The sequence below is a fragment of the Mirounga leonina genome, unplaced genomic scaffold (assembly GCF_011800145.1).
Source record: "Mirounga leonina isolate KUSES-001 unplaced genomic scaffold, KU_Mleo_1.0 Mir_168, whole genome shotgun sequence".
Taxonomy (NCBI): domain Eukaryota; kingdom Metazoa; phylum Chordata; class Mammalia; order Carnivora; family Phocidae; genus Mirounga; species Mirounga leonina.
In genome coordinates this window covers 44,785,172-44,809,973 of record NW_023270426.1, presented here as the reverse complement: position 1 = coordinate 44,809,973, position 24,802 = coordinate 44,785,172, and the positions used below count along the sequence as shown (strand labels likewise).

At 37.5% G+C, this 24,802-nt stretch overlaps 1 protein-coding gene across 2 annotated transcripts in view; it reads right to left on the bottom strand.

The window, feature by feature from the left end:
• The window catches only part of TNPO1 (transportin 1), a 97,097-nt gene that overhangs the window by 47,013 nt on the left and 25,282 nt on the right, over positions 1-24,802 (bottom strand). The window contains exons 1-4 of one of the 2 annotated variants that reach the window (XM_035014622.1): positions 7,537-7,975; positions 7,290-7,403; positions 4,319-4,394; positions 561-710 (exon numbers count right to left, since the gene is read on the bottom strand). In XM_035014622.1, coding sequence (XP_034870513.1) covers positions 561-710; positions 4,319-4,394; positions 7,290-7,394 — 331 coding nt within the window. In that variant the 5' untranslated portion in view covers positions 7,395-7,403; positions 7,537-7,975. Of the gene's footprint in view, positions 1-560; positions 711-4,318; positions 4,395-7,289; positions 7,404-7,536; positions 7,976-24,802 lie in introns of those variants that run through there. The other variant, XM_035014621.1, reaches the window with a different exon arrangement.

Genomic DNA, 24,802 nt, shown 5'->3' with positions numbered 1-24,802 from the left:
TATTTATACCAGCTATTATAATTAAACATTTTAATTCAATATTACATAAACTGATAGTTCTTTTACTCAAGCTGGACACTCTGGAAAGACTCAAAAATTGCTGTAATTAGATACAGAAAAGGCAAATATTAAAAACAAGGGTAGACCTAGTAAATAGTAAAACCTAAGGTCCTATTCTTTAGTTGTTTTACGAAGTTTTCTTTCCATGTAAAGAAAGTGAAACTGGAAATTATATCCCATGTATTACATAAGGAAGTCAGATAATAACGAACTCAAATAAAAGGTATTAGTCCTAAATTAATATCATTTGTTAATGTCCCACTTCAATGAACTTTGATTAAGCAACTACCAGTTGCTCTGGTCTCACTACTTGAAGAATTTTACTGTAATAATGAACATTATTTCCAAAACATTTGAAAAGTGGCAATGAAAAAGTCCCCTCCCCCCTCACAATTCAACATGAAACGGATGACAAAAATTCCTATGAGAACAGTCTATCATGTCAAAAAAAAACCCAGTTACAAACCGGATAAGCAAACTACCATAACAATATAACTTACCTACAGTGGCTCTAATCAAAGGAGAGGAGTCACCAATATTGTTTAAACATTCACTCTTAATAAAGTCTGTCACACCATTTGGGAAGTTCTGAAAATGTGCTTTCACGTTATTCTTCAAAATGAGACCACTCAATGATCTTGTGGGTTCATCTGTAATAAAACAGTATTATTGACTTTTAAAGTAGTTTTCATTTCAAAATATATAAAAGCAGTAACTTTTAAAATACTTATAGTCAAAAATTGATTGCAACATTCCAGTAATTTTGCTATAACCAGGGGAAAAAAAAGTATCATAAATGATTATCGAAAGATTAGCTCCATGATTTGTAGTTCAGAGTTTCTCAACCTTGGCATTATTGACATTTTGGGCCAGATAATTTTTTGTTGGGTGTTGTCCTGTGCATCCTATGATGTTTAATAGCATCATTGGCCATAGATGCCAGTATCACCCTTCCCAAACTGTGACAACAAAAATGCTTCCAGATAACGTCTGGATTGTTGGAGGGGTGGGAGGGGTGGGGTAAACTGCACCTGGTTGAGAACCACTGACTTAGTTTAAGAGTTAATTTAGTTTCTATATGGCCACTGTACTCAAGCTTTATTGGAACCTGATATAAACATCAAATTACAGATCTGAAAATATTAGTGACTAAAAATATCCTATTAAAAAATTAAGGGGACAAAGAATATATGGGATCACCTTCACATACAAATAACTGACGTTCATTTTTATCATCTTTTTCACTTGACTCTGAGCTAAAAAAAAAAAAAAAAGGGTAAAACAGTTTTAAAATTTCCGTAAGTTAAAAATAGAATTTACATGAAAAAGTTTAGTCCCTAGATGGGTGTTAACAAATTTTTTTTTTTTTTTTTTAAGATTTTATTTGTTTATTTGAGAGAGAATGAGAGACAGAGAGCACGGGAGGGAGGAGGGTCAGAGGGAGAAGCAGACACCCCGCCGAGCAGGGAGCCCGATGCAGGACTCGATCCCGGGACTCCAGGATCATGACCTGAGCTGAAGGCAGTCGCTCAACCAACTGAGCCACCCAGGCGCCCGGTGTTAACAAATTTTTTAAAGAAATTTAATACTAGTAGAATGGAACTGATGCTTTACCAATTGACATCACCACCAGTATTAGCAATAGTTAATATCTTCTCAGTGCTTATTAGGTACTAAACACTGCTAAGTGCATTCCAAACAGTGTGCTTTTAATCCTCACAACCTCACGAGACAGGAGTTATTATCCCCACTGCACAAATGAAGAAACTGAGGGCTGTGCCAAAGTCACACAAGGCTATTAAGTGGGGAAGCCAAAATATGAACCTCAGGAGTCTGGCTCAAGCCTAGACTTTGATGCACGCTCCAGTATCACCCTCCTCACAAGAATGGAAGACATGAAGAGCTGGTGTGGTGAGCAGAATATGCTATTACAGCACTACTGTTCCACAAACGCTATTGAAGAACAGAATACTCCGAGCCTGTTCTAGGTTGCAGTTTGCTCCCACAGTCTGATTGGCACGGGGATATTCTAGGGTGACACATACTGAGGGGCGAAAGGAGAGCAAAGTTTCTTTGCACGTAAACCCCATTCAGGCCATCGGAGCAATATACTCTAAAACCTTTTAGGTCACCGTTTAAAAACTTCTTTCTGGATTCAACTACAACCCATTCCAATGAATAAATTAAAATGAAACAAAAACAGTTCTAAATTCTCTTGCAAGTTTAGAACTGCCATAAAATGAATGAATATCCAGATACTTAACTTCTTCAAGCAATTATCCTTTGTCTAAGTTAGCCCTTAATAATTCAGTCATATAATTTTATCTTAAATGGCATGTATTTGTTTGTAAGAAAGTCACTACCGTTTTTACAATAAATGCTATAAGATAAAGAGTCTTAGTAAGTCAAAATACAAAGCAGAAATGGTTTAAAATTAAAAAGTATTTTATATTAAAATATTTACTTTAGTTAAGGTAAAACATATTCTGTCCTAAATCCAAAAAGCCACCAATCAACCATTTACTTTTTAAAAAAAAGTTAAGGCTTTACTCTATTGGACCTCAATTTGCTGTTAGATGAGCTTATCTCTGAGGTCTCTTCCAGATCTAAAATTTTACTCCATGTAAAAATTCCGTGTAAACAAATTCACAAGAGGATGGTGAACAGATTACTAAATAAGCATTTTGTGTGTGCTCTCTCTGAAATGTTAAAAAAAAAAAAAAGATGTCATTTACATTCTTCACTAATATGATGACCCCAATGCCAATTTTCTTTTACATAGAAAACTAGACGTTGTAAACTTGTGTCCCAAGTAAGACACAAGAAGAAATATTAACTGTTACACAAATGTTAAGCTCTTACTATGTCCTTTGAGAAATGGTGACTAATGAATTGGAGGTAGTTACACCCAACCTCTCTTGCTGTTTGAATTCTATGTGTGCTTTTAAAAATACCTCTTATTCAAAAAAATAAAAATAAAATAAAAATACTTCTTATTCTTACATCCCCAAAAAGCTTCAAGAAAGTATAATATCCTAACAATCTTTAATATTCGGAATTTAGGATGTGCACACTGACCTGACAGAGTAGATGGCTTGGTGAAAATAAAGTTTAAAATTTTCAAGTAAAACAATGAGTTTAGAAAAATTCATTTACTATATACTAAGGTTCTTTAAAAAACAACACTGATTTGATTACAAATTAGTATGTGGGAAAAATAAAATTTCTATATTAAGAAAGAAAGTATCAAGTATATTTAAGAAACTAAGAATATTAATTGCTGAATTTAAATGTATGCTGAAGGAATTTCTAGTTTCTTAAAACCTAGATTTAGAAAGTTTTAAAGTTTCCACTACATCCCTCAATCACAAATTAAAATCCCTAAAATTAACTAGAATATTTGAAATTAAAAACAAATCACTGTGCTGTATAAATTATCAAAATCTTAACATACAAGATTAAAGAGGGGTGCCTGGGTGGCTCACTCAGTTGAGTGGCCGACACTTGATTTCAGCTCAGGTCATGATCTCAAGGTCCTGGAATCAAGCCCTGGGTGGTCAGCTAGAAGTAGGTCTGAGGATTCTCCCTCCCCCCTCTCCCGCTGCCCCTCCCCCCACTCGTGCACGTGGCTCTCTCTAAAATAAACGCATAAATCTTAAAAAAAAAAAATCAGTGATAAATCTTAAAAAAAAAAGATTAGTGAGATTTTACTACACCTTAAGGCCATTAACCCCCTAGAATCTTGAGGATGAACCCTTACAGATAGTCTGGTAGTCTAACACAGGCATTATATAGCTGAAAAAAGCAAGACAGGTGAATCAGTGTCAGTGTCTAAGACTTGCTTTCCAACTCCAAGTGCCTTTGTTTTTTTTTTTCTTTTTAACTAATTGCTCTATGGCTTCTGAAACACTAATCACTGAACAGGGTATGATATTTTCATTTAGAGGCCAGTTACTCAATAGTATTTTAGTGCCTATTGTGTGTCTGACAATGTTTCAGGGAATCTTCAATACTCAACTCTATGAAGAACACCTTTCACTACAATGTAAGTTCCAGGAGGGCAGAGATTCTTATTTTGTTTAGTTTTATTGCCCCTGGGCCTGGAAATTAAGTGGTGCTCAATAAATATTTGTGAAATGAATAAAGTCTACTGGGACTAGTGGTTACTACAAAATGCAAACCTTTGAAATGAGAGTAACTCTCATATTTTAATAGGTCTCGAAGACCTTTCCAAGTAGTTTTTACAAACCTTACTTACCTTCAGATTTTAATTTTGTAAGAACAAAAATCAGGTAGTTGTTAAAATCTGGATATTGATTGAGTTGTTCCAGTTTCTAGAACAAACAGTAGTTAAGGAAACTTCTTAATGTAATCTAAGGAAAAAATTAAGTGTTTAAAATCAAGAATCCCTTTCATGATATTTTTAATCTAGCATTTTTTTCTTAAGAAGAATAAGGTTATCTTATTAAAACCATCAACACACTATTCCAAGCACACACTAATGGTTATGTTAAATCTCTTAGGTGCTTTATGGTTGAAATATTAAACTTAATACTTTATATCAATTATATTCATTACAACATAAGCCAAGTTCCACCTTCAGAATGCTCAACATAGCAAAAAAACTTTCAAAACAGAATTTTTGATTTATTTGAACTTTAAAAACTTAATCAGAAGGGTATTTAGGTATAAAAATAATGACAAAAGTGAAAAGCATTCCAAAGAAATGAAAACAGGTCTTTAAAGATCATTTAGAAAAATTAACTTTATAAAAATGCCACTTATACACAAATCTATGTATCAAGTCTAATATTACATAAGGTCAGTATGCAATTACTGAATTGCAATAGTTCTACAATTGTCCACACCTCCCCAAGATCTAACATTTCTAATGACTTAAATTTGCAGGTATTTCATTCTGTTGGCTGTCAACAGTAACATAATGTTCTATTATATCTTTCTTCACGCCCTCTTAACATCTAATATTCTTTTTAATAACACTCCTAATTTTATTAGACAGAAATATTCAAATGTTTTTACTGGGATCTAAAATTTTTTTAATTTTTATTTTTTAAAGATTTTATTTATTTGAGAGAGAGAGAGAATGAGAGCACATGAGAGGGGTTATGGTCAGAGGGAGAAGCAGACTCCCTGCCGAACAGGGAGCCCGATGCGGGACTCGATCCAGGGACTCCAGGATCATGACCTGAGCCGAAGGCAGTTGCTTAACCAACTGAGCCACCCAGGTGCCCTAAAATTTTTTTTTAATTAAACCCATGGTACAAGCTCTAGGTACATTGTATTAGCTATTTATTTCATACTAGAATACCCTCAATAGTTAGTGGTCAGAACGTTAAATTAACTAGCAAAAGGCATTCTCTAGAAAATTTCCCAAGTCTCCTTTCTTTGACCAAAAAAATCCAGTGCTTTCTTTCTTTAGTAAATAGCCAATATTAAGAAGCTGATGTGCTAATTTTGCATAAAAACTTCCTGGTAAGATTTACTTTCTTACAACTTGGGCCATCTACCCACATTACTAAACGGTCTTGTAAAAGGTGCTCAAGCCTATACAAAAACAACAATAAATGCTTCCTAAGGACACACAAAAGAACAAAGTCATCCATCATTAGGCACTTAAAAATATAAAGCAATGTGTATTTTTATTCGTCTACTGAAATTTAATTTGTTCCTTGTGCAGAAGGCATACTATGCTCCAGGCACACAGAATAAACTGTAAAATTGTCAACCCAAGCACAGTACCGGGCATATAAAAGGTATTTAATAAATACGTACCAAAACAGGAAATAATGATATATAGTGTTATAGAAGAAATTACAAGGTGGTTATGGGCTTGGCTAACTTAAGAAATAACTGTGTCATACAATTACCTGTTAAGTCATTAAATATCAACTTCTATCATTCCTACAGCCATGACAACACAAACTAAGACTGGGCTACAGCAAGGCTTCAGATACAAGGTCCAACACACCCCAAAGCTACCATTCTTACCTCCGTATTAGCAGCATTATACCCTCCGGTTTTAAATTAGTATATTAACTAAGAAGCTATGTATTTCCTCACCTAAAGTTTTAACTTACAGCAATGCAGTACTTCTTCGACTTCAAAACTTATCTACCAGAGTTTCTCACGGAATTGTATATAATTTCACCTTTACAGTGTATTATATTCAAGTAAGCCCAAACTACACTAAAGAGCTTACTTACCAAATTCTATAGTTTTGCTGTTCACTAACAATAAAAATCAAATTGTTTCTGCAAAAACAGCAGACTTTTTAAGATTTTTTTTTTTAAAGAATTCTTTAGCCTCAAAGGAACAGGCTAAATAAGCTAATGAAAAAGCTTATTTATGACTGGGTGAATCCATCTCCTTTATCATATCCAGTAAGAGCTCTTCCATTTGTCCACCGTTCAGGGCACCACAGCACACAAGGCAGAGATTTTGCTGCTGCTTTTAACCTTTTCGGTCTCTAAAACCGTAGCAATATGACCGCTACCCCAGCAAACTCGGTAAACACGGAGTAACTGAGCAGTCAGCCTTTGAGCCAAAAGGACTATTTCACTCGGAAGCCAGGAAGCTTGCAACAGGTGTGAGCAAGAGCAGCTCCGGGGTGAGACCTGAGAGCCCCCCACTTGCAGGTCTCCAGCACTTTTACGGCAGGGGCCTCGAAGAAACCCCAGGCCCAATGCGGCGGCAGTTTAAACCCCGCGCCAGCTCCACCCCGTTTCTGGCCGACGCTCGGCCGGCGAGCAGCGTCTCGCACACAGCGCCCTCCACCCGGACTCTCGCTCGGCCCGCCGCCCCCTCGGCGCGGGGCGCATTGTCTGGGCCCGGGGTCCGCGCCGCACCCGGGCCGCGCCCGCCCGCGCCGCTCTCCACCCCACCGGCAGGTCAGCAGTGGGCGGGCGGGGACGTGGCGGCCCGGCGGGAGCACATGTCGCGATCGCGGGCGGCGGCCGGGAGCCCCCGCCTCCCGCGGGCCGGAAGCCGGCGGAGGCGGCAGCACCCCGGACCGGGCTCGAGGGCCGCGTGCGCGAGGCGCCGGGCAGGAGCTGCGGCGGCGGGCGGGCCTCTCCCCGCGGGCTGGCGGAGGGCGGAGGGATCCGGGGAGCGGGAGGAGGGGGAGGGGCGGCAGGAGCCACCCGGCCGCCAGGAGCGGGCCCCGCGCAGGGCGAGCTGCGCGGGCGGCGGCAAGGCCTCGGAAAGGATACTTGTTGCACGGTTCTCTGGATGGTGGTGTCTGGGGACTGGGACTCCTTCAGCAGCTGCAGGATTTGCTGAAGCCCTTGCTCGTCAGGTTTCCACTCATACTCCATCTTGGTTTGCTGCAAATAAAGCCAGACACAGGAAGAGACGGAGCAAATGTTACTCCCCGTGCACAGGCCCGAGGGCTTCCCGCGCCGAGCAACCCCCCTTTCCCCGCCAGAACGACCCCTTTACTCCCCAGACGTCTCGGACCTGCTTGGGGTGCCCCGAAAGAAGTCTCGGACGGCGAAACCCGGGGGAACTGATCCTAGCAGCTCCGCCGCCAACGTCTGGTGCTGCTGCTGCCGCCGCGGCCGCCGAGCGCAAGGAGCCGACCAGACTGAGTCACCGCGAATTTGCAATCTGGCCCCTAGATCCGCTCACGGGAGCCCCCTGGGTCCTAGTGCCACGCAGTTTTCTCCAACCCAACCCAACTGGAGTTCTGTCCAGATTATTACTGATTTAAGGACTCATCAGAAGTCGAGTTCTTATCGAAACCCCTGCGAAACACCTGAAGAGATCTGATTTTGGGTATTAGTCATTTTAAGTTAACATAGTGAATAATGAAGAATGACTGGAATAGGGAAAAAAGCCTGATAATGCCTGACAACTCAACAATTCTTAGAAAAAATTAAAAAGTTTACATTTCAATTTGATATACATAGCACTAATATTTGGTCTAAAATATTAAATTTGTATTGTAATCACAACCCACACCTCGATAAACAATGTTGCATTTACATATGCAGAACGTGATTGAAAAAACTGCATTCTTTTATGAACTTAAACTTCTGAACTCAAGTGAAATAAATTCCATCTGAAATAACCACTTTTCACAATTAAGGACTTTGGGGTGAAGGAAAAACAAGAAACATAACGTAATTTTATAAGTGGATCGTGTTTAATTCCATTAAAGTGTTCTCACATACATTTTCTCGTTTCATTCTCAAGCCAACCTAGGGAGGTATTATTAGCTCCCAAGTGCCAACTATGGCTCAAAAAGATCTGAGCAAATTACCACGGTTAATTAGCAAAGACTAGGCGGAGAATAGGTTTCTTAAGCTACTAAGAGTTGCATCTGCTACAATCAGTTGAAACTATTTTATCAATGACACAGTTCCATTAAAACTAATGCTTAAACAAAAACAAAACTTAAGAATTGTAAAAACCAAACAGTATGATGAAAGAATATTTCATATGGCTTTATTACTACATGAGAGTTTGACAGATGAAATTAGTCCCTTCCTAGTAGGAGTCTCTTCCTAGTAGGAGTCCCTTCCTAGCAGGGGTTAAAATTACCTGACCTTAGGGCATGTCTCTAGTTAGCATTGTTTTTCTTTCTTTCCTTTTTTTTATCTTTCAAACCTTTCCTCTCTCCTTCACCCTTATTTTCTGGTTAGTATCTTTTAATGCGGCTTTGCTCACCACCTCCTACAGACTTCTAAACTACCCAAAGTGAAAACCCAAAAACAAAAACAATAATCATCTAGACATGGTATCTGTTAGTATTGTAGTGTTTTTATTCCAGTCCTCACTGTGTGCTTATATGTACATTATATTTTATAAGGGAATTGTCCTGTTTTTTGCCCACCTTCATATATCATTAAGTATTTACTGAAAGTATTTTTTTAAAACATGATCATATTCCCTTGTATTGCTAACATAATTTTAATACACTTTGATATATACACAACCTATACAAATCAAAGGCATACAACTAAATGGATTATTACAAACTGAAGATGCCTGTGTAACCAATGCCCATATCAAAATACAGATCATTACCAGTGCCAAGGTTTCCACTGTACTCATTTCTCTGTCATCCAAAGTAATCCCTATTATTAATTTCTATCGTTATAGATCTTCTCCTCCTTTCCTCTTCTTCTTACTTCAGAAATTTGTTAAAAATTACAAAAATTATAACAAATCAAACAACATGGTTGTACACATAAAGTTAATTCAATCCTACCTCCAAGCTTATGTTCATGACCGAATCCGTTATAAGTTTGGTATGAATCCTGCTACACCTTTCTCTTTCTCAAACATACATATAGTTCTGGTTTTGTTCTGTTTTAGGATCATACTACAAATTATTAATGCTACAACTTTTAAACACATAATATACCATCATTCCCGGCCAAAGTATAGATTTAACTCATTTTTAATAGCTGCATATGGGTCTTTAGAATGGATAGAATAATAATTAACAATAACATATAATAATAACATATAACAATAACAAAAATAACATAATTTGTTCAACCACTTCTTGACTGGCTTCCAGGATGCCTCTACTTTTTTTTCTTTTTTAACCACAATAAACAACACACACAAAAAATAATCTTGTATTAATGTCTCTACACAGTCGTGGCAACCCAGTGGGATTATTAGACCAAAAGTACGTGCACTTAAAAATTTCTAACAGTTATTACATTACTTTCTAAAAACAGTTATGCAGTTCACACTCACCAACAATATGAATGTTTCCCATATCTTCACCAGCACATTCTTTTAATTTTTGTGAATCTAATGGGTGAAAACTTAATTGCTCCTGATACTGGGGTAGGGGGGGCAGGGAGAGGTTAAGAGAAGGGAACCTAAAAATCTGAACTTTAGTTATGAGTTGGAGCTGCAACCATGCACATCACACCAGTGGAGGTGACATTTGGATAGCCTACTTAACTCCTTAGCTGCCCTTTTGAATAAAGTGCAGTTGGGGCCAATAGCAGCCAGTCCAAAAGACATCTTTATCACATTCATTCCGAGGATGAGTGCCCCATAATATCATTATCATGCTTCTGTCTTTATCCCTGCACCCAAGTAGAATTCTTTTTTTCAAAGAGTTTAGTATTAAGAACATTTAATTTGATCAGCCTATGACGGTGGGATAGGTAGAATGAAGATTAGAACTCAAGTTATTGGGGACAAAAGATTCTCAAAAATATTTGGAAACTGCTTGATAAGAGATCTCAGGTCATTTTGAACTTCTATACCACATTTTTCTTATTGTGGTAAAGTGTACATAAAATAAAATTTAGCATTTTAACCATTTTAAGTGTACAGTTTAATGGCATCAAGTACATTCTCATTGTTGTGCAATCACAACCCTATCTCCAGAACTTACCACATTTTCATAGCCATTAAAATTAGGAATAATCTTCTGCTAGGGTAGCCAGAGGGATCACAAATCTAGATAACATATGAAGTACTTCAAGCTAACCAAGGACACCAGAATTCTGAGGCAGAACTCATTATTTAAATAGTAAACTACATCCATAATAAATAGAATATCAAGATTGACACTGGGTGTTCTTAAAGTAATCCTTTATACTATTCTTTATTCATGTTGAAGACTAAGATCTAGATGTTTCAAAAAAGGGAAGTAGTACTTCAAATTTTTCTCTTCTAGAGTATGCAAATCATGCTGACTGGGCCATGGCATTCCATGGTGAACACCCTTCCCACCAACCAAAGACTCTTTTTTTTTTTTTTTAAAGATTTTATTTATTTATTTGAGAGAGAGAATGAGAGAGAATGAGAGAGAGCATGAGAGGGGAGAGGGTCAGAGGGAGAAGAAGACTCCCCACTGAGCGGGGAGCCCGATTGTGGGACTCGATCCCAGGACTCCAGGATCATGACCTGAGCCGAAGGCAGTCGCTTAACCAACTGAGCCACCCAGGCGCCCCCAAAGACTCATTAGGCAAGACAGTTACTTGAACTAGCTAGATAGAAGATGACACCAGAATAGAAAGGAGTCTGCTAAGTTACTGTAAGATACCATTTGGGGCCTTCAGCAAATGAAAGACTCCCAAACTGTTAAGAACTTAGAAGTACATAACAATTTTGAACTTGCCAGAGTTGAAAATCATGTGAGGTAAAGACACTGGTTGAAAAAAGTAAAAATAAATCTAGTTTCTTCCCTGCTGGAGGGGCTGTAAAATATAGTTTAAAAAGCAGATGGGAGGTCTGGACTCAACCAACCTAAGTTTAAATCCTAGTTTTTCCACTTAGTAGCTGTGAAAACCTGGGCAAGTTAATTAATCTCACTGAACTTCAGTTTCTCAACTATAAAATGAGACTATATCAACTCTATAGTAGGATTATACGTACCTGCCTGGCATATGGTATGATCTGAAATATAGTTGTTGTTTTTTTTTTTTAAAGACTTTATTTGAGAGAGAGAGAGAAAGAGAAAGAGACAGAATGTTCAGGGGGAAGAGCAGAGGGAGAAGGAGAAGCGGGCTTCCCGCTCATCAGGGAGCCCAAAATCATGACCTGAGCCAAAGGCAGATTGCTTAACTGACTGAGCCACCCAGGTGCCCCTGAAATATAGTAGTTTTACTTGTCACATCATTGGTTTTCTACTGCCTGCAAGATAAAAATCTAACTTCTTTTTCATGGAAGAGGCCATTCATGATCTGGTTCATCACCTCTAGGAACAGCTTTCTCTCTGATGACTTAACCTCAAACTTTATGCTCCACCAATACCACCTGAGCCTCTTATACCTCTGAGCCTCTGAATAGGATTCCCTGACTGCAATGTTCTCTTTACATTTGACAGTTTGGCAAACTCCTTTGCACTCTTCAGAGCTATGCTCATCTATCCAATTTCTAAATATTTATTGAGAGTCTTCCTTGGCACTATGATTGATACCGGATACTATTTTTCTTCCATGATATTATTCCAGGACTTCCCCATAAGACTTACATGTTTTTTTCATTACAGATCTAAAGTTTATAGCTATTGCCATTTAGGAAACTATCATATTATATTATAATTATTTCCAGTTCTGTCTTAGCAATAGATCATGTATTCCTTGAGAAGAGGGACAGCATCTTTTTGTCCTCTTTGCCTAGCAGAGTCTGATTCAATAAATATTTGTTGAATAAATACTATTGCTGTTGCAATTAATTCAACTGAATATTAAGCTGAGCAACTACCATGTGCTCAATGAGCAACAAAGATTCAAAGGTAAGTAAAATATTGTTCTTGCCCTCATTAAGCTCTGATTTAATGAGAGAGACAGATGTGGGGCCTATGAATGAAGAATATGAATAAGGTGCAACAGGGACAGAGAGGAACACAAATATATTCTGCCAGGAAAGAGAAACACGCTTTACCCCCCCACCTTTGGTTCAGAGCTTTTTTTCCCTTCTAATTTCAATTACATTCAAAAAAATATTTACTGAGTCAGATGTTTCCACCTCTATGGTGAATTACAAGAATGTGATAACTGTTGCTATCATTGACATAATTTCCCAAAATGGTGAACAACTCCAAAGAACACAAGGCATACTCTTCCTTCAGTAGTACAGTAGTTTTATTCCCGGAAAACTCAACATTTAATAAAAATCCTGCAAAAAATTCCATGTGTATATGTAAAATCATGGTATTAGGCTTTAGGCTGACATTTTTTCACCTACGTGACCATCTAAGTGGGAGAGTCAAAAGTCATTCAGGGCTTAAGATAATTCTTAATGGTAAACATCTAGAATCCCTCAGCCCCACTGACTAAATACCAATAGCACTTCACCAATTCTAGGACCCCCACCCTCACCCCAGACAGCAGCACTATTGTAGGGGAACGACTATGGTAGAACAAGTAAAAGGGCTGGGGGGACATTAAGCTTACCCCTTTAGGAGGTCAGGAAAGAGCCTCCCTGAAGAAGTGACTTTTTACTTGAGAATCGAACAGGAATTACCAAAAAAAGAAAAAATGAGAGGAAGGCAAGGGCTAGGAGGCCCTCACAGCCATGTTAAGAGTTGGAATGCATCCTAAGACTAATAGAAAGCTTGTGAGAAGGGTTATAAACTAATAGAAGACATGATCAAATACAAATATAGAAAACAATTACTCTTCCTAGGAAGTAGAAATGAGAAAGGAGAGGTTAACTTTCTGCTGTTCAGTATTACGTTAACTTTCACAATAAGCAGAATATTTTCCTAACAAAAAATCATTCCTATATAAAACCCATCAGACTGCAATGTGGGAAATCAGTGGAGGGGTAGGGGCCACGGAAGACCTAACTGTCCAATCTGAATTTAAAATGGAGTTCTGGGAGCCTGGGTGGCTCAGTGGGTTAAGAAGCTGACTCTTGATTTAGGGTCATGATCTCAGGGTCATGAGATCGAGCCCCACGTTGGGCTCTGCACTAAGTGTGGAGCCTGCTTAAGATTCTCTCTCTCCCTCTGCCTTTTCCATTCCCCACTCGAGCTATCTCGCTCTCTACAGATAGATAGATAGATAAAATGGAGTTCCAATCTCAGAGTTGTGAGTTTGTGCCCCACGTTGGGTGCAGAGATTACTTAAGTAAATAAAAGAAAATAAGAGTTCCAGTTTGTTAGGGGAAAGGGTGTCATCCTTCACAGAGAGCCAAAATACTACCACAAAATCTGGTATTTACATGTTAAAGGGATAAACACATCTATTATTTTGTCAGTAGTATCAATAGCTTAAAAAAATACCAATAGCTTAAAAACATACCAATAGCTAATGTTTTTGAGAACCAGGCAGTGTCCTAAACACTTATATATGCTAATTTAGTCCTCAGAACTCTATGATGTATTAAAATTACCTATATTTTACAGATAAGTAAATTGAGGCACCAAGAAGTTAAATTACTTGCCCAAGGTTACTTACATAATAAACGAAGCCCTGATTCAAACCCAAATAATCTGGCTCCAGAGTCCCGTCTCTAAGCCTCTGATATACTGCCTTTCTAATAGAAACATCAATTTCTGTAAACTGGGAAACTAACCGTAAATAAAACCATTTGTATTCTAAAGGAATAACATATATTTGATACCTTTGTCATGAGGTAAAAGAGAAAAGTAAAAATCGTATTTCACTATTGTAAAATAAATAAATAAAAATAAATAAAGCAGTATGTATATTGGGAACATATAATATAAATGAGATATTTTGATAGTGCTGAGTTCACGAGTTCAAGATATTCTAAATCTAATCTTCACAACAACCCTTTGTTGTAACTAGGTGGTAAGTATTATCTTCATTTGACAAACAGATAAAACAAAATACAACTTAAGTCATTTGCTGAATGTGAATCAGATTTGTAGACTTCCAAAGTCAATGTCTCTTATACTGGCTTTTTACAAAAAGATGCTACGATGAACAAGGAAGAAAAAAAAATTAGAGATATCCAAAGGGCTAAGAAGAGACTCCTATTTTTTTTTAAAGATACTTAAAACTTTTATGAGAAATCAAATCAAAGTTCAGGTATGAAAGAAAAAAGGCAAAGTCTAAAGGTAGCAGATTATTAATAACTTAAAAAATGAGGTATTTTAATGTCAAAGAATCAAAATGTCAACAGGCTTGTTAAATTATAGCTATCAGTGAAACTACAAAGTCCTTTAAGAAATTCTACAAAGTAATCAGAGATCAAGGCTCAAGAACGAAAAGCAGAAAAAGCAAAACCCAACTGTGCAGCCCAAGCTATTTGAAAGGCGCTCAGATTAAAGGGAAGGGACCACAGCATATGGCTCCTCCAATGTTACAAGATGTGAGGCACATAATAGGTTTTAAATCATCCTGATTGATTGAATGATCTAGTTCACCACTTGGAAGAATTATGCTAAGAGGTTAAAATTATAATCCTCAGGCATTACAATTTATTGTCATCTAAAAGCAAAAAAGATTAACAACAAAAAAGAAAAGGGAAAACAGGTACTAAGGGAAATTTAAATAAATATATTCTTAGAGTGCCCTTTCAGGAAGACCTTTAAAGATGACTAGACATGTGACTCAAATACAAACATTAAAAAATTAAAAAAAGGAGTCTAGTATCAGAATGAACAGGTGATAAGAAGGAAAACCCAATCCAATCTACAACCAGGTACTTCCCATATACTTCAACTCATTTAATATTCACAACAGCAGTATGAGGTAGATATTAACTCCATTTTATATTAACTGAGGTTGAGGGAGGTTAAGTACTTGCCTGGCCAGTGTCTGGCAGATTGGGCATTCAAAACCAAATCTGTGTGATTTCAAAGTCTCAACTGTGCCTAGTAGTAACAGCAACCCTGTTATCATTTACGGAGCACTTTTATGTGCCAGTTATTATAATAAGTGCTTTAAATGTAACATCTCATTGAATTCCATGAGTAGGGACTATTATCATTTCCATTTTACAGAAAAGGAACAGGCTTAAGTCAAGTTAAGTATATCCAAGGTCACAGAGGTCGTAATGAACAAAGGCAGGTCCTAAGCCCAGATGTACCTGACTCCAGAGCCTGTCCACTGAACCATGCTGTTGTATTATTCTCATTCTGCCACTTTCATGAACACGTAACTAACCATTAACAGAACTCTTGGGTAGACTTCTTGAGTAGACTTCTCTTTTCCATGCATAACCAAAAATTCAATAGCTCTATTGATTAGTGTCTACCTTCTTCAGTTCAGGTGTGGTAACTGCACCTTGCTTTTCAGAGTTTAAACTCCTCTTTCCGGAGTTTAAACTTTTCTTTTTCTTAAGGTTTATTAAGTTGTCTCTATACCCAATATGGGGCTTGAACTCATAATTGTGAGATCGGGTTACACACACTTCGAAATGAGCCAGTCAGGCGCTCCAGAGAGTTTAAACTATTCATTTTTATTTTTTAAATTTATGGACTAGTTTATTATAAAGGCACTATATCAGAATATCTTTAATACATACCTACTATCTTTACTTCACAGCCCAAGCACAAAAATTCACATTGGTTTAAAATCACATGTTAGCGAAATGTGTTCATTACACACAGAGGTTTTCTTAAATTTTATGTCTATATAGATCAGGAAACTATGGTTCTCCATACAAAGTCATCTCTTTACATCAAATCTGAGTTAACTATCTGGTTGAAAATAGTTGGCAATTAATTGGAATAGTAAGATAATGCAAAATATGCCTGTGGGGGGTTGTTTATTAATATTGACCTTAAAGAACTATACAGTTAATTTGCATATTTTGGTCGGATGTCTTTGTGAAGCTTTTTTAATCTTTCAAAATGGTAAATTATTTATTTTTATTATTAGTTTCAGAGATGGAGGTCAGTGATTCATCAGTCTTATATAATACCTGGTATTCATTACATCACATGCCCTCCTTAATGTCCATCACCCAGTTACCGCATCCCCTCATCCCCCTTCCCTCCAGCAACCTTCAGTTTGTTTCCTATGATTAAGAGTCTCTTATGATTTGTCTCCCTCGCTGATTTCGTCTTGTTTTATTTTTTCCTTTCTTCCCCTATGATCCTGTTTTGTTTCTTAAATTCCACATATGAATGAGTTCATATAATTGTCTTTCTCTGATTAACTTATTTTGCTTAGTATAATACCCTCTAGTTCTGTCCATGTTGTTGCAAGTGGCAAGATTTCTTTTTTTGATGGCTGAGTAGTATTCCATTGTGTGTGTGTGTGTGTGTGTGTATACATATATCTCATATCTTTTTTATCCATTCATCTGTTGATGGACATCTGGGCTCCTTCTGTAGTTTGGCTACTGTGAACATTGCTGCTATAAACATTGGGGTGTAGGCACCCCTTCAGATCACTACATTTGTATCTTTGGGGTAAATACCCAGTAGTCCAATTGCAGGGTCGTAGGGTAGCTCTATTTTCAACCTTTTGAGGAACCTCCATACGGTTTTCCAGAGTGGCTGTACCAGCTTGCATTCCTACCAACAGTGTAAGAGGGTTCTCCTTTCTCTGCACCCTCGCCAACATCTGTTCTTTCCTAACTTGTTAATTTTAGTCATTCTGACTGGTGTGAGGTGGTATCTCAGTGCGGTTTTGATTTTATTTCCCTGATGCTGAGTGATGTTGAGCATTTTTTCATGTGTTGGTTGGCCATTTGTAGGTCTTCTTTGGAAAAATGTCTGTTCATGTCTTCTGCCCATTTCTTGATTGGATCATTTGTTCTTTCGGTGTTGAGTTTGATAAGTTCTTTATAGATTTTGGATACTAGCCCTTTATCTGATAATACATTTCCAACTATCTTCTCCCCTTCTTTCATTTGTCTTTTGGTTTTGTTGACTATTTCCTTTGCTGTGAGAAAGCTTTTTATCTTGATAAAGTCCCAATAGTTCATTTTTGCCTTTGTTTCCCTTGTCTTTGGAGACGTGTCTAGCAAGAAGTTGCTGCGGCCGAGGTCGAAGAGGTTGCTGCCTGTGTTCTCCTCTAGGATATTAATGGATTCCTGTCTCACATTTTGGTCTTTCATCCATTTTGAGTCTATTTTTGTGTGTGGTGTAAGGAAATGGACCAGTTTCATTCTTCTGCATGTGGCTGTCCAATTTTCCCAACACCATTTGTTGAAGAGACCATCTTTTTTCCATTGGACATTCTTTCCTGCTTTGTTGAAGATTAGCTGACCATAGAGTTGAGGGTCCATTTCTGGGCTCTCTATTCTGTTCCATTGATCTTTGTGTCTGTTTTAGTGCCAGTACCATACTGTCTTGATGATGATAGCTTTGTAATAGAGCTTGAAGTCTGGAATTGTGATGCCACCAGCTTTGCTTTGCTTTTTCAACATTCCTTTGGCTATTTGGGTTTTTTTCTGGTTCCATACAAATTTTAGGATTATTTGTTCCAGCTCTGTGAAGAAAGTTGATGGTATTTTGATAGGTATTGCATTAAATGTGTAGATTGCTCTAGGTAGCATAAACATTTTAACAACATTTGTTCTTCCAATCCATGAGCATGGAACGTTTTTCCATTTCTTTGTGTCTTCCTCACTTTCTTTCATGAGTATTCTATAGTTTTCGAGTACAGATTCTTTGCCTCTTTGGTTAGGTTTATTCCTAGGTATCTTATGGTTTTTGGTGCATTTGTAAATGGTATTGACTCCTTAATTTCTCTTTCTTCTGTCTCATTGTGAGTGGATAGAAATGCAATTGATTTCTGCACATTGATTTTATATTCCTGCCACTTTGCTGAATTCCTGTATGAGTTCTAGCAGTTTTGGGGTGGAGTTTTTTGGGTTTTCCACATAGAGTATCATGTCATCTGCAAAGAGTGAGAGTTTGACTTCTTTGCCAATTCAGATGCCTTTTATTTTTGTTGTCTAATTGCTGAGGCTGGACCTTCTAATACTATGTTGAATAGCAGTGGTGATAGTGGACATTCCTACTGTGTTCCTGACCTTAGGGGAAAAGCTCTGTTTTTTCCCATTGAGAATGATATTCACTGTGGGTTTTTCATAGATGGCTTTTATGATATTGAAGTATGTACCCTCTATCCCTACACTGTGAAGAATTTTAATCAAGAAAGGATACTGTACTTTGTCAAATGCTTTTTCTGCATCTATCGAGAGGATCAAATGGTTCTTGCCCTTTCTTTTATTAATGTATTGTATCACATTAATTGATTTGTGGATGTTGAACCACCCTTGCAGCCCAGGAATAAATCTCACTTGGCTATGGTGAATAATGCACTGTTGGATCCTATCGGCTAGTATTTTGGTGAGAATTTCTGCATCCATGTTCATCATGGATATTGGTCCGTAATTCTCCTTTTGGTTGGGGTCTTTGTCTGGTTTCGGGATCAAGGTAATGCTGGCTTCATAGAAAGAGTCTGGAAGTTTTCCTTCCATTTCTATTCTTTTTCCATTTCTATTTTTTGAAACAGCTTCAGAAGAATAGGTATTAATTCTTCTCTAAATGTTTGGTAGAATTCCCCCTGGGAAGCCCCAGGCTCCTGTTAGTTGGGAGATTTTTGATTACTGCTTCAATTTCCTTGCTGGTTATGGGTCTGTTCAGGTTTTCAATCTCTTCCTGGTTCAGTTTTGGTAGTTCATACATCTCTAGCAATGCATCCATTTCTTCCAGATTGTCTAATTTGCTGGCATATAGTTGCTCATAATATGTTCTTACAATTGTTTGTATTTCTTCGGTGTTGGTTGTGATCTCTCCTCTTTCATTCATGATTTTATTGATTTGGGTCATTTCTCTTTTCTTTTGATAAGTCTGGCCAGGGGTTTATCAATCTTATTAATTCTTTCAAAAGAACCAGCTCCTAGTTTCGTTGATCTGTTCTGTTCTTTGGGTTTCTATTTCATTGATTTCTGCTCTAAACTTTATTATTTCTCTTCTCCTGCTGAGTTTAGGTTTTCTTTGCTGTTCTTTCTCCAGCTCCTTTAGGTGTAAGGTTAGGTTGTGTATTTGAGACCTTTCTCGTTTCTTGAGAAAGGCTTGTATTGCTATATATTTCCCTCTTAGGACCACCTTTGCTGCATCCTAAAGATTTTGAACAGTTGTGTTTTCATTCTCATTTGTTTCCATGAATTTTTTAAAATTCTTCTTTAATTTCCTGGTTAACCCATTCATTCTTTAGTAGGAGCTCTTTAGCCTCCATGTATTTGAGTTCTTTCCTAATTTCCTCTTCTGTATGAGTTCCAGTTTCAAAGCATTGTGGTCCAAAAATATGCAGGGAATGATCCTAATCTTTTGGTACTGGTTGAGACCTGATTTGTGACCCAGTATGTGATCTATTCTAGAGAATGTTCCATGTGCACTTGAGAAGAATGTGTATTCTGTTGCTTTAGGATGGAATGTTCTGAATATATCTGTGAAGTCCATCTGGTCCAGTGTGTCATTCAAAACCCTTATTTCCTTGTTGATATTCTGCCTAGATGATCTGTCCATTGCCGTGAGGGGGGGTGTTAAAGTCCCCCACTATTACTGTATTATTATCATTGTGTTTCTTTAATTTTGTTATTAATTGGCTTATATAATTGGCTGTTCCCATGTTAGAGGCATAAATATTTACAACTGTTAGATCTTCTTGTTGGATAGACCCTTTAGGTAGGATATAGTGTCCTTCCTCATCTCTTATTACAGTCTTTGGTTTAAAATCTAATTTGTCTGATATAAGGATTGCCAACCCAGCTTTCTTTTGGTGTCCATTAGCATGGTAAATGGTTTTCCATCCCCTCACTTTCAATCTGGAGGTGTCTCTGGGTCTAAAATGAGTCTCTTGCAGACAGTATATGGGTGGGTCTTGCTTTTTTAAAATCCAATCTGGGGGCGCCTGGGTGGCTCAGTTGGTTAAGCGACTGCCTTCGGCTCAGGTCATGATCCTGGAGTCCCGGGATCGAGTCCCGCATTGGGCTCCCTGCTCGGCGGGGAGTCTGCTTCTCCCTCTGACCCTCCCCACTCTCATGGGCTCTTTCTCATTCTCTCTCTCTCAAATAAATAAATAAAATCTTAAAAAAAAAAAAATCCAATCTGATACCCCATGTCTTCTGATTGGGGCATTTAGCCCATTTACATTCAGAGTAACTACTGAAAGACATGAATTTAGTGCCATTGTATTACCTGTAAAGTCACTGTTTCTGTATATTGTCTCTGTTCCTTTCTGGTCTATGTTATTTTTGGGCTCTCTCTTCACTTAAAGGATCCCTTTTAATATTTCTTGCAGGGCTGGTTTAGTGATCCCAAATTCTTTCAGTTTCTGTTTGTCCTGGAAGCTTTTTATCTCTCCTTCTATTCTGAAGGAGAGCCTAGCTTAAACTTTTCATTTTTAATCAAATAAGACTCACAGCAGTAATACTTCCCATACACTTAACTTTTGGTCACATCATTTTCATCAGCTTAAAACAGGATCTTATAAGATTCTGTACGTAAGACTCGTAACCACAGAGGACAAATCTGATAGATTATGAAAAAGGAATTAAAGCATACCAATATAAAAAGTCATCAGTTGATGGGAAGAAAGAAACAATCTACAAATCAGTCAAAAAAACAATTATCAAAATGGCAATAATATGTCCTTACCTATCAGTAATTACTTCAAATGTAAGTGGATTACATTCTCTAATCAAAAGACAATGGGAGAATAGATTAAAAAAACAAGATCAACAATATGTTGCCTATGAGAGATTCACTTTAGCTTTAAGGACACACACAGGCTGAGGTTGAAGAGACGGCAAAAGATATTTCAAGTAAATGGTAACCAAAATAGAGCAGGGTAGCAACACTTACATTGGACAAAATAGACTTTAAACTAAAAATGGTCTAAACAAAGAAGTTCATTACATTAATATAAATAGGTCAATCCAATAAGAAGTTATATAATTACTGTATATATTTATGCATCCAACATCCAAGCACTTAAATATATAATGTAAATACAAACAGAACTAAAAGGAGAAATAAAAAGCAATACAATAATAGTTGGGGACTGTAACATCCCATTCTTAACAATGGATAGATCATCCAGACATAAAATCAATAAGGAAGCAGTAGACTTGAACAACACTATAAAGCAAATGGACCTAACAAACATTCCATCCAACAGAGGCAGAACACGTATTCTTCTCAAGCACACAGAAAACTTTTTTTTTTTTTAAGATTTTATTTATTTATTAGAGAGAGAGAGAGAGAGAGAAAGCACAAGCAGCAGGAGTGGCAGGCAGAGGAAGAAGCAGGTTCCTTGCTGAGCAAGGAGCCCAATGCAGGGCTTGATCCCAGGATCATGACCTGAGCCGAAGGCAGACGCTTAACCAACTGAGCCACCCAGGCATCCCCACAGAAAACTTTCTATGACAGATCATATGCTAGACAATGAAATGAAATACGTCTCAACAAATTCAAGATAGCAATTATATCAAGTATCTTTTCTGATCACAATGGTGAAACTAGAAATCAGTAATAGAAAGATGGAAAATTCACAAGTACATGGAAATTAAACATCACACTCCTGAACAACCAATGGATCAAAGAATAAATCAAAAGAGAAATAAAAAATATCTTAATACAAATGAAAAGGGAAATCCAACATCTCAAAGGTTATAGAATGCAGGAAAAGCAGTTTTTTTAAAAAAAGATTTATTTATTTGTCAGAGAGACAGAGAGAGAGGACGTGAGCACAAGCAGGGGGAGCGGCAGGCAGAGGGAGGAGCAAGCTCCTCGCTGAGCAAGGAGCCCAATGCAGGACTCGACCCCAGGACCCTGGGATCTTGAACTGAGCCAAAGGCAGATGCTTAACCAATTGAGCCACCCAGGCATCCTAGCAAAAGCAGTTCTAAGAGGAAAGTTTATTAGTCATAAGCACATACATATATCAAGAAAATATATCAAACAACATAACTTTATACTTCTAGGAAGTAGAAAAAGAACAAAGTAAGGCCAAAGTTAGAAAAAAGAAGGAAATAATAAAGATTAGAGCAGAAATAAATGGAATAGAGATTAAGAAAACAATAGAAAAGATCAACAAAACTAAGAGTTGATTCTTTGGAAAGATAAAATTGACAAACCCTTAAGTAGACTAAGGAAAAAAAGAGAGAACCCAAATAAATAAAATTGTAATGAAAGAGCAACTATTACAACTAAAGGATCATAAAAGGCTACTATGAACAATTATATACCAACAAATTGGACAAGCTAGAAGAAATGGATAAATTCCTAGAAACATATAACCTACCAAAACTGTATCATGAAGAAAGAAAATCTGAAGAGACTTATTTATAATCAGTGAGGAGACTGAATCAAGTTAAATCCCAATAAAGAAAAGCTTAAGACCAGATGGTTTCACTAGTGAATTCTACCAAACATTTAAAGAAAAATTAACATGAATTCTTCTCAAACTCTTACAAAAATTGAAGAGAAGGGAAAACTTCCAAACTCATTTTACAAGGCCAGCAATTCTCTGATAGTGAAGTCACATTAAGGACACTAGAAGAAAACTATAGGCCATTACCTCTGATGAATATAGATGTAAACATTCTCAACAATTACTAACACAGTGAATTCAACAGCATATTAAAAAAATCATACACCGGGGTGCCTGGGTGGCTCAGTCATTAAGCGTCTGCCTTCGGCTCAGGTCAAGATCCCAGAGTCCTGGGATCGAGCCCCGCATCGGGTTCCCTGCTCCGCGGGAAGCCTGCTTCTCCTTCTCCCACTCCCCCTGCTTGTGTTCCCTCTCTCACTCTGTCTCTCTCTGTCAAATAAATAAATAAAATCTTCAAAAAAAATTAAAAAAAAATCATACACCATGATCAAGTGGGGTTAATCCCTGTGATGCAAGGACAATTCAACATACACATATCAATGTGATATATCACATTAATAGAATGAAAGAAATGATATGATCAGAAATGCAGAAAAAGCATTTGACAAAATTCAATTTCCATTCATGGTAAATCTCAACAAACTTGGTGTAAAAGGAACATATCTCAACATAATAAAGACCATCTATGACAAGCCCACATGTAACAACATCACACTCAGTGGTGTATGGTTGAAAGCCTTTCCTCTAAAATCAGGAACAAAATAAGGATGCCCATTCTTACCACTCCTATTCAACATAGTACTGGAAGTTCTAGCCAAAGCAATCAGGCAATAAAACCATTTTACCTTTTACCTTTGCATAACAAAGGCGACCATCATCAAAATGAAAAGGCACCCTTCAGAATGGGAGAAAGTTTAGCAAACCATTATCCGCTAAGGAGTTAATATCCAAAATATATAAGAAATTCATACATCTTAATAGCAAAGAATCCAAGTGATTTGATAAAAAATTGGACAAAGACCTGAATATACATTTTTCCAAAGATATTCAAATGGCCAACAGGTACATGAAAAGATGCCCAACACCACTAATAAAAACCAAAACCAAAATAGCATAACACCTCAAACCTGTTAGAATGGCTATTATCAAAAAGAATAGAGATAACAAGTGCTGGCAAGGATGTGGAGAAAAGGGAACTCATATTGATGGGAATGTAAATTGGTGCAGACACTATGGAGGTTCCTCAAAAGTTTAAAAATAGAACTACCATATGATCCAGCAATTCCACTTCTGTGTATTTATCAGAAGAAAATAAAATTACTATGTTGAAAAGATAACAGCCCTCATGTTCATTGCAGCATTATTTATAACAGCCAAGACATGGAAATAAATTTGTGTCCATCAACAGATACATGGATGAAGAAAATGTGCTATACAGTCGACCCCTGAACAACACATTGGGTATGAACTGTATGGGTTCACGTAGATGCAAAATTTTTTTTGATAAAAATACTATAAATGTATTTTTTTTTTAAGATTTTATTTACTTCTTTGAGTGAGGAAAAAAAACACGAGCGGGGAGAAGGGCAGAGGGAGAGAGAGAAGTAGACTCCCCCCATTCAGTAGGGAGCCCGATGCGGGACTCGATCTCAGGGCTCTGGGATCATGACCTGAGCCCAAGGCAGATGCTTAACCGACTGAGCCACCCAGGCGCCCCACATGCCTGCTTGTAATTAGAAAATTACTGTCGTTTCCCAAGGTCTTGTCTCAGACCCTAACTAGAATACTTTGCCCTTTCAGAAAGTATGGGAAGAAAACTTCTGTGTTTCTCTCTTGGATCCTCCCTAATTCCTCCACTGGGGGTGGGGAATGACTTAGTTGATGGTGAGATGGGGCAGTCAGTTCTCCATGCAGAATGGGCTCTTGGCTCTGTTTCGGAGAGTTCCCTACTTTCAGCTACTCATTGA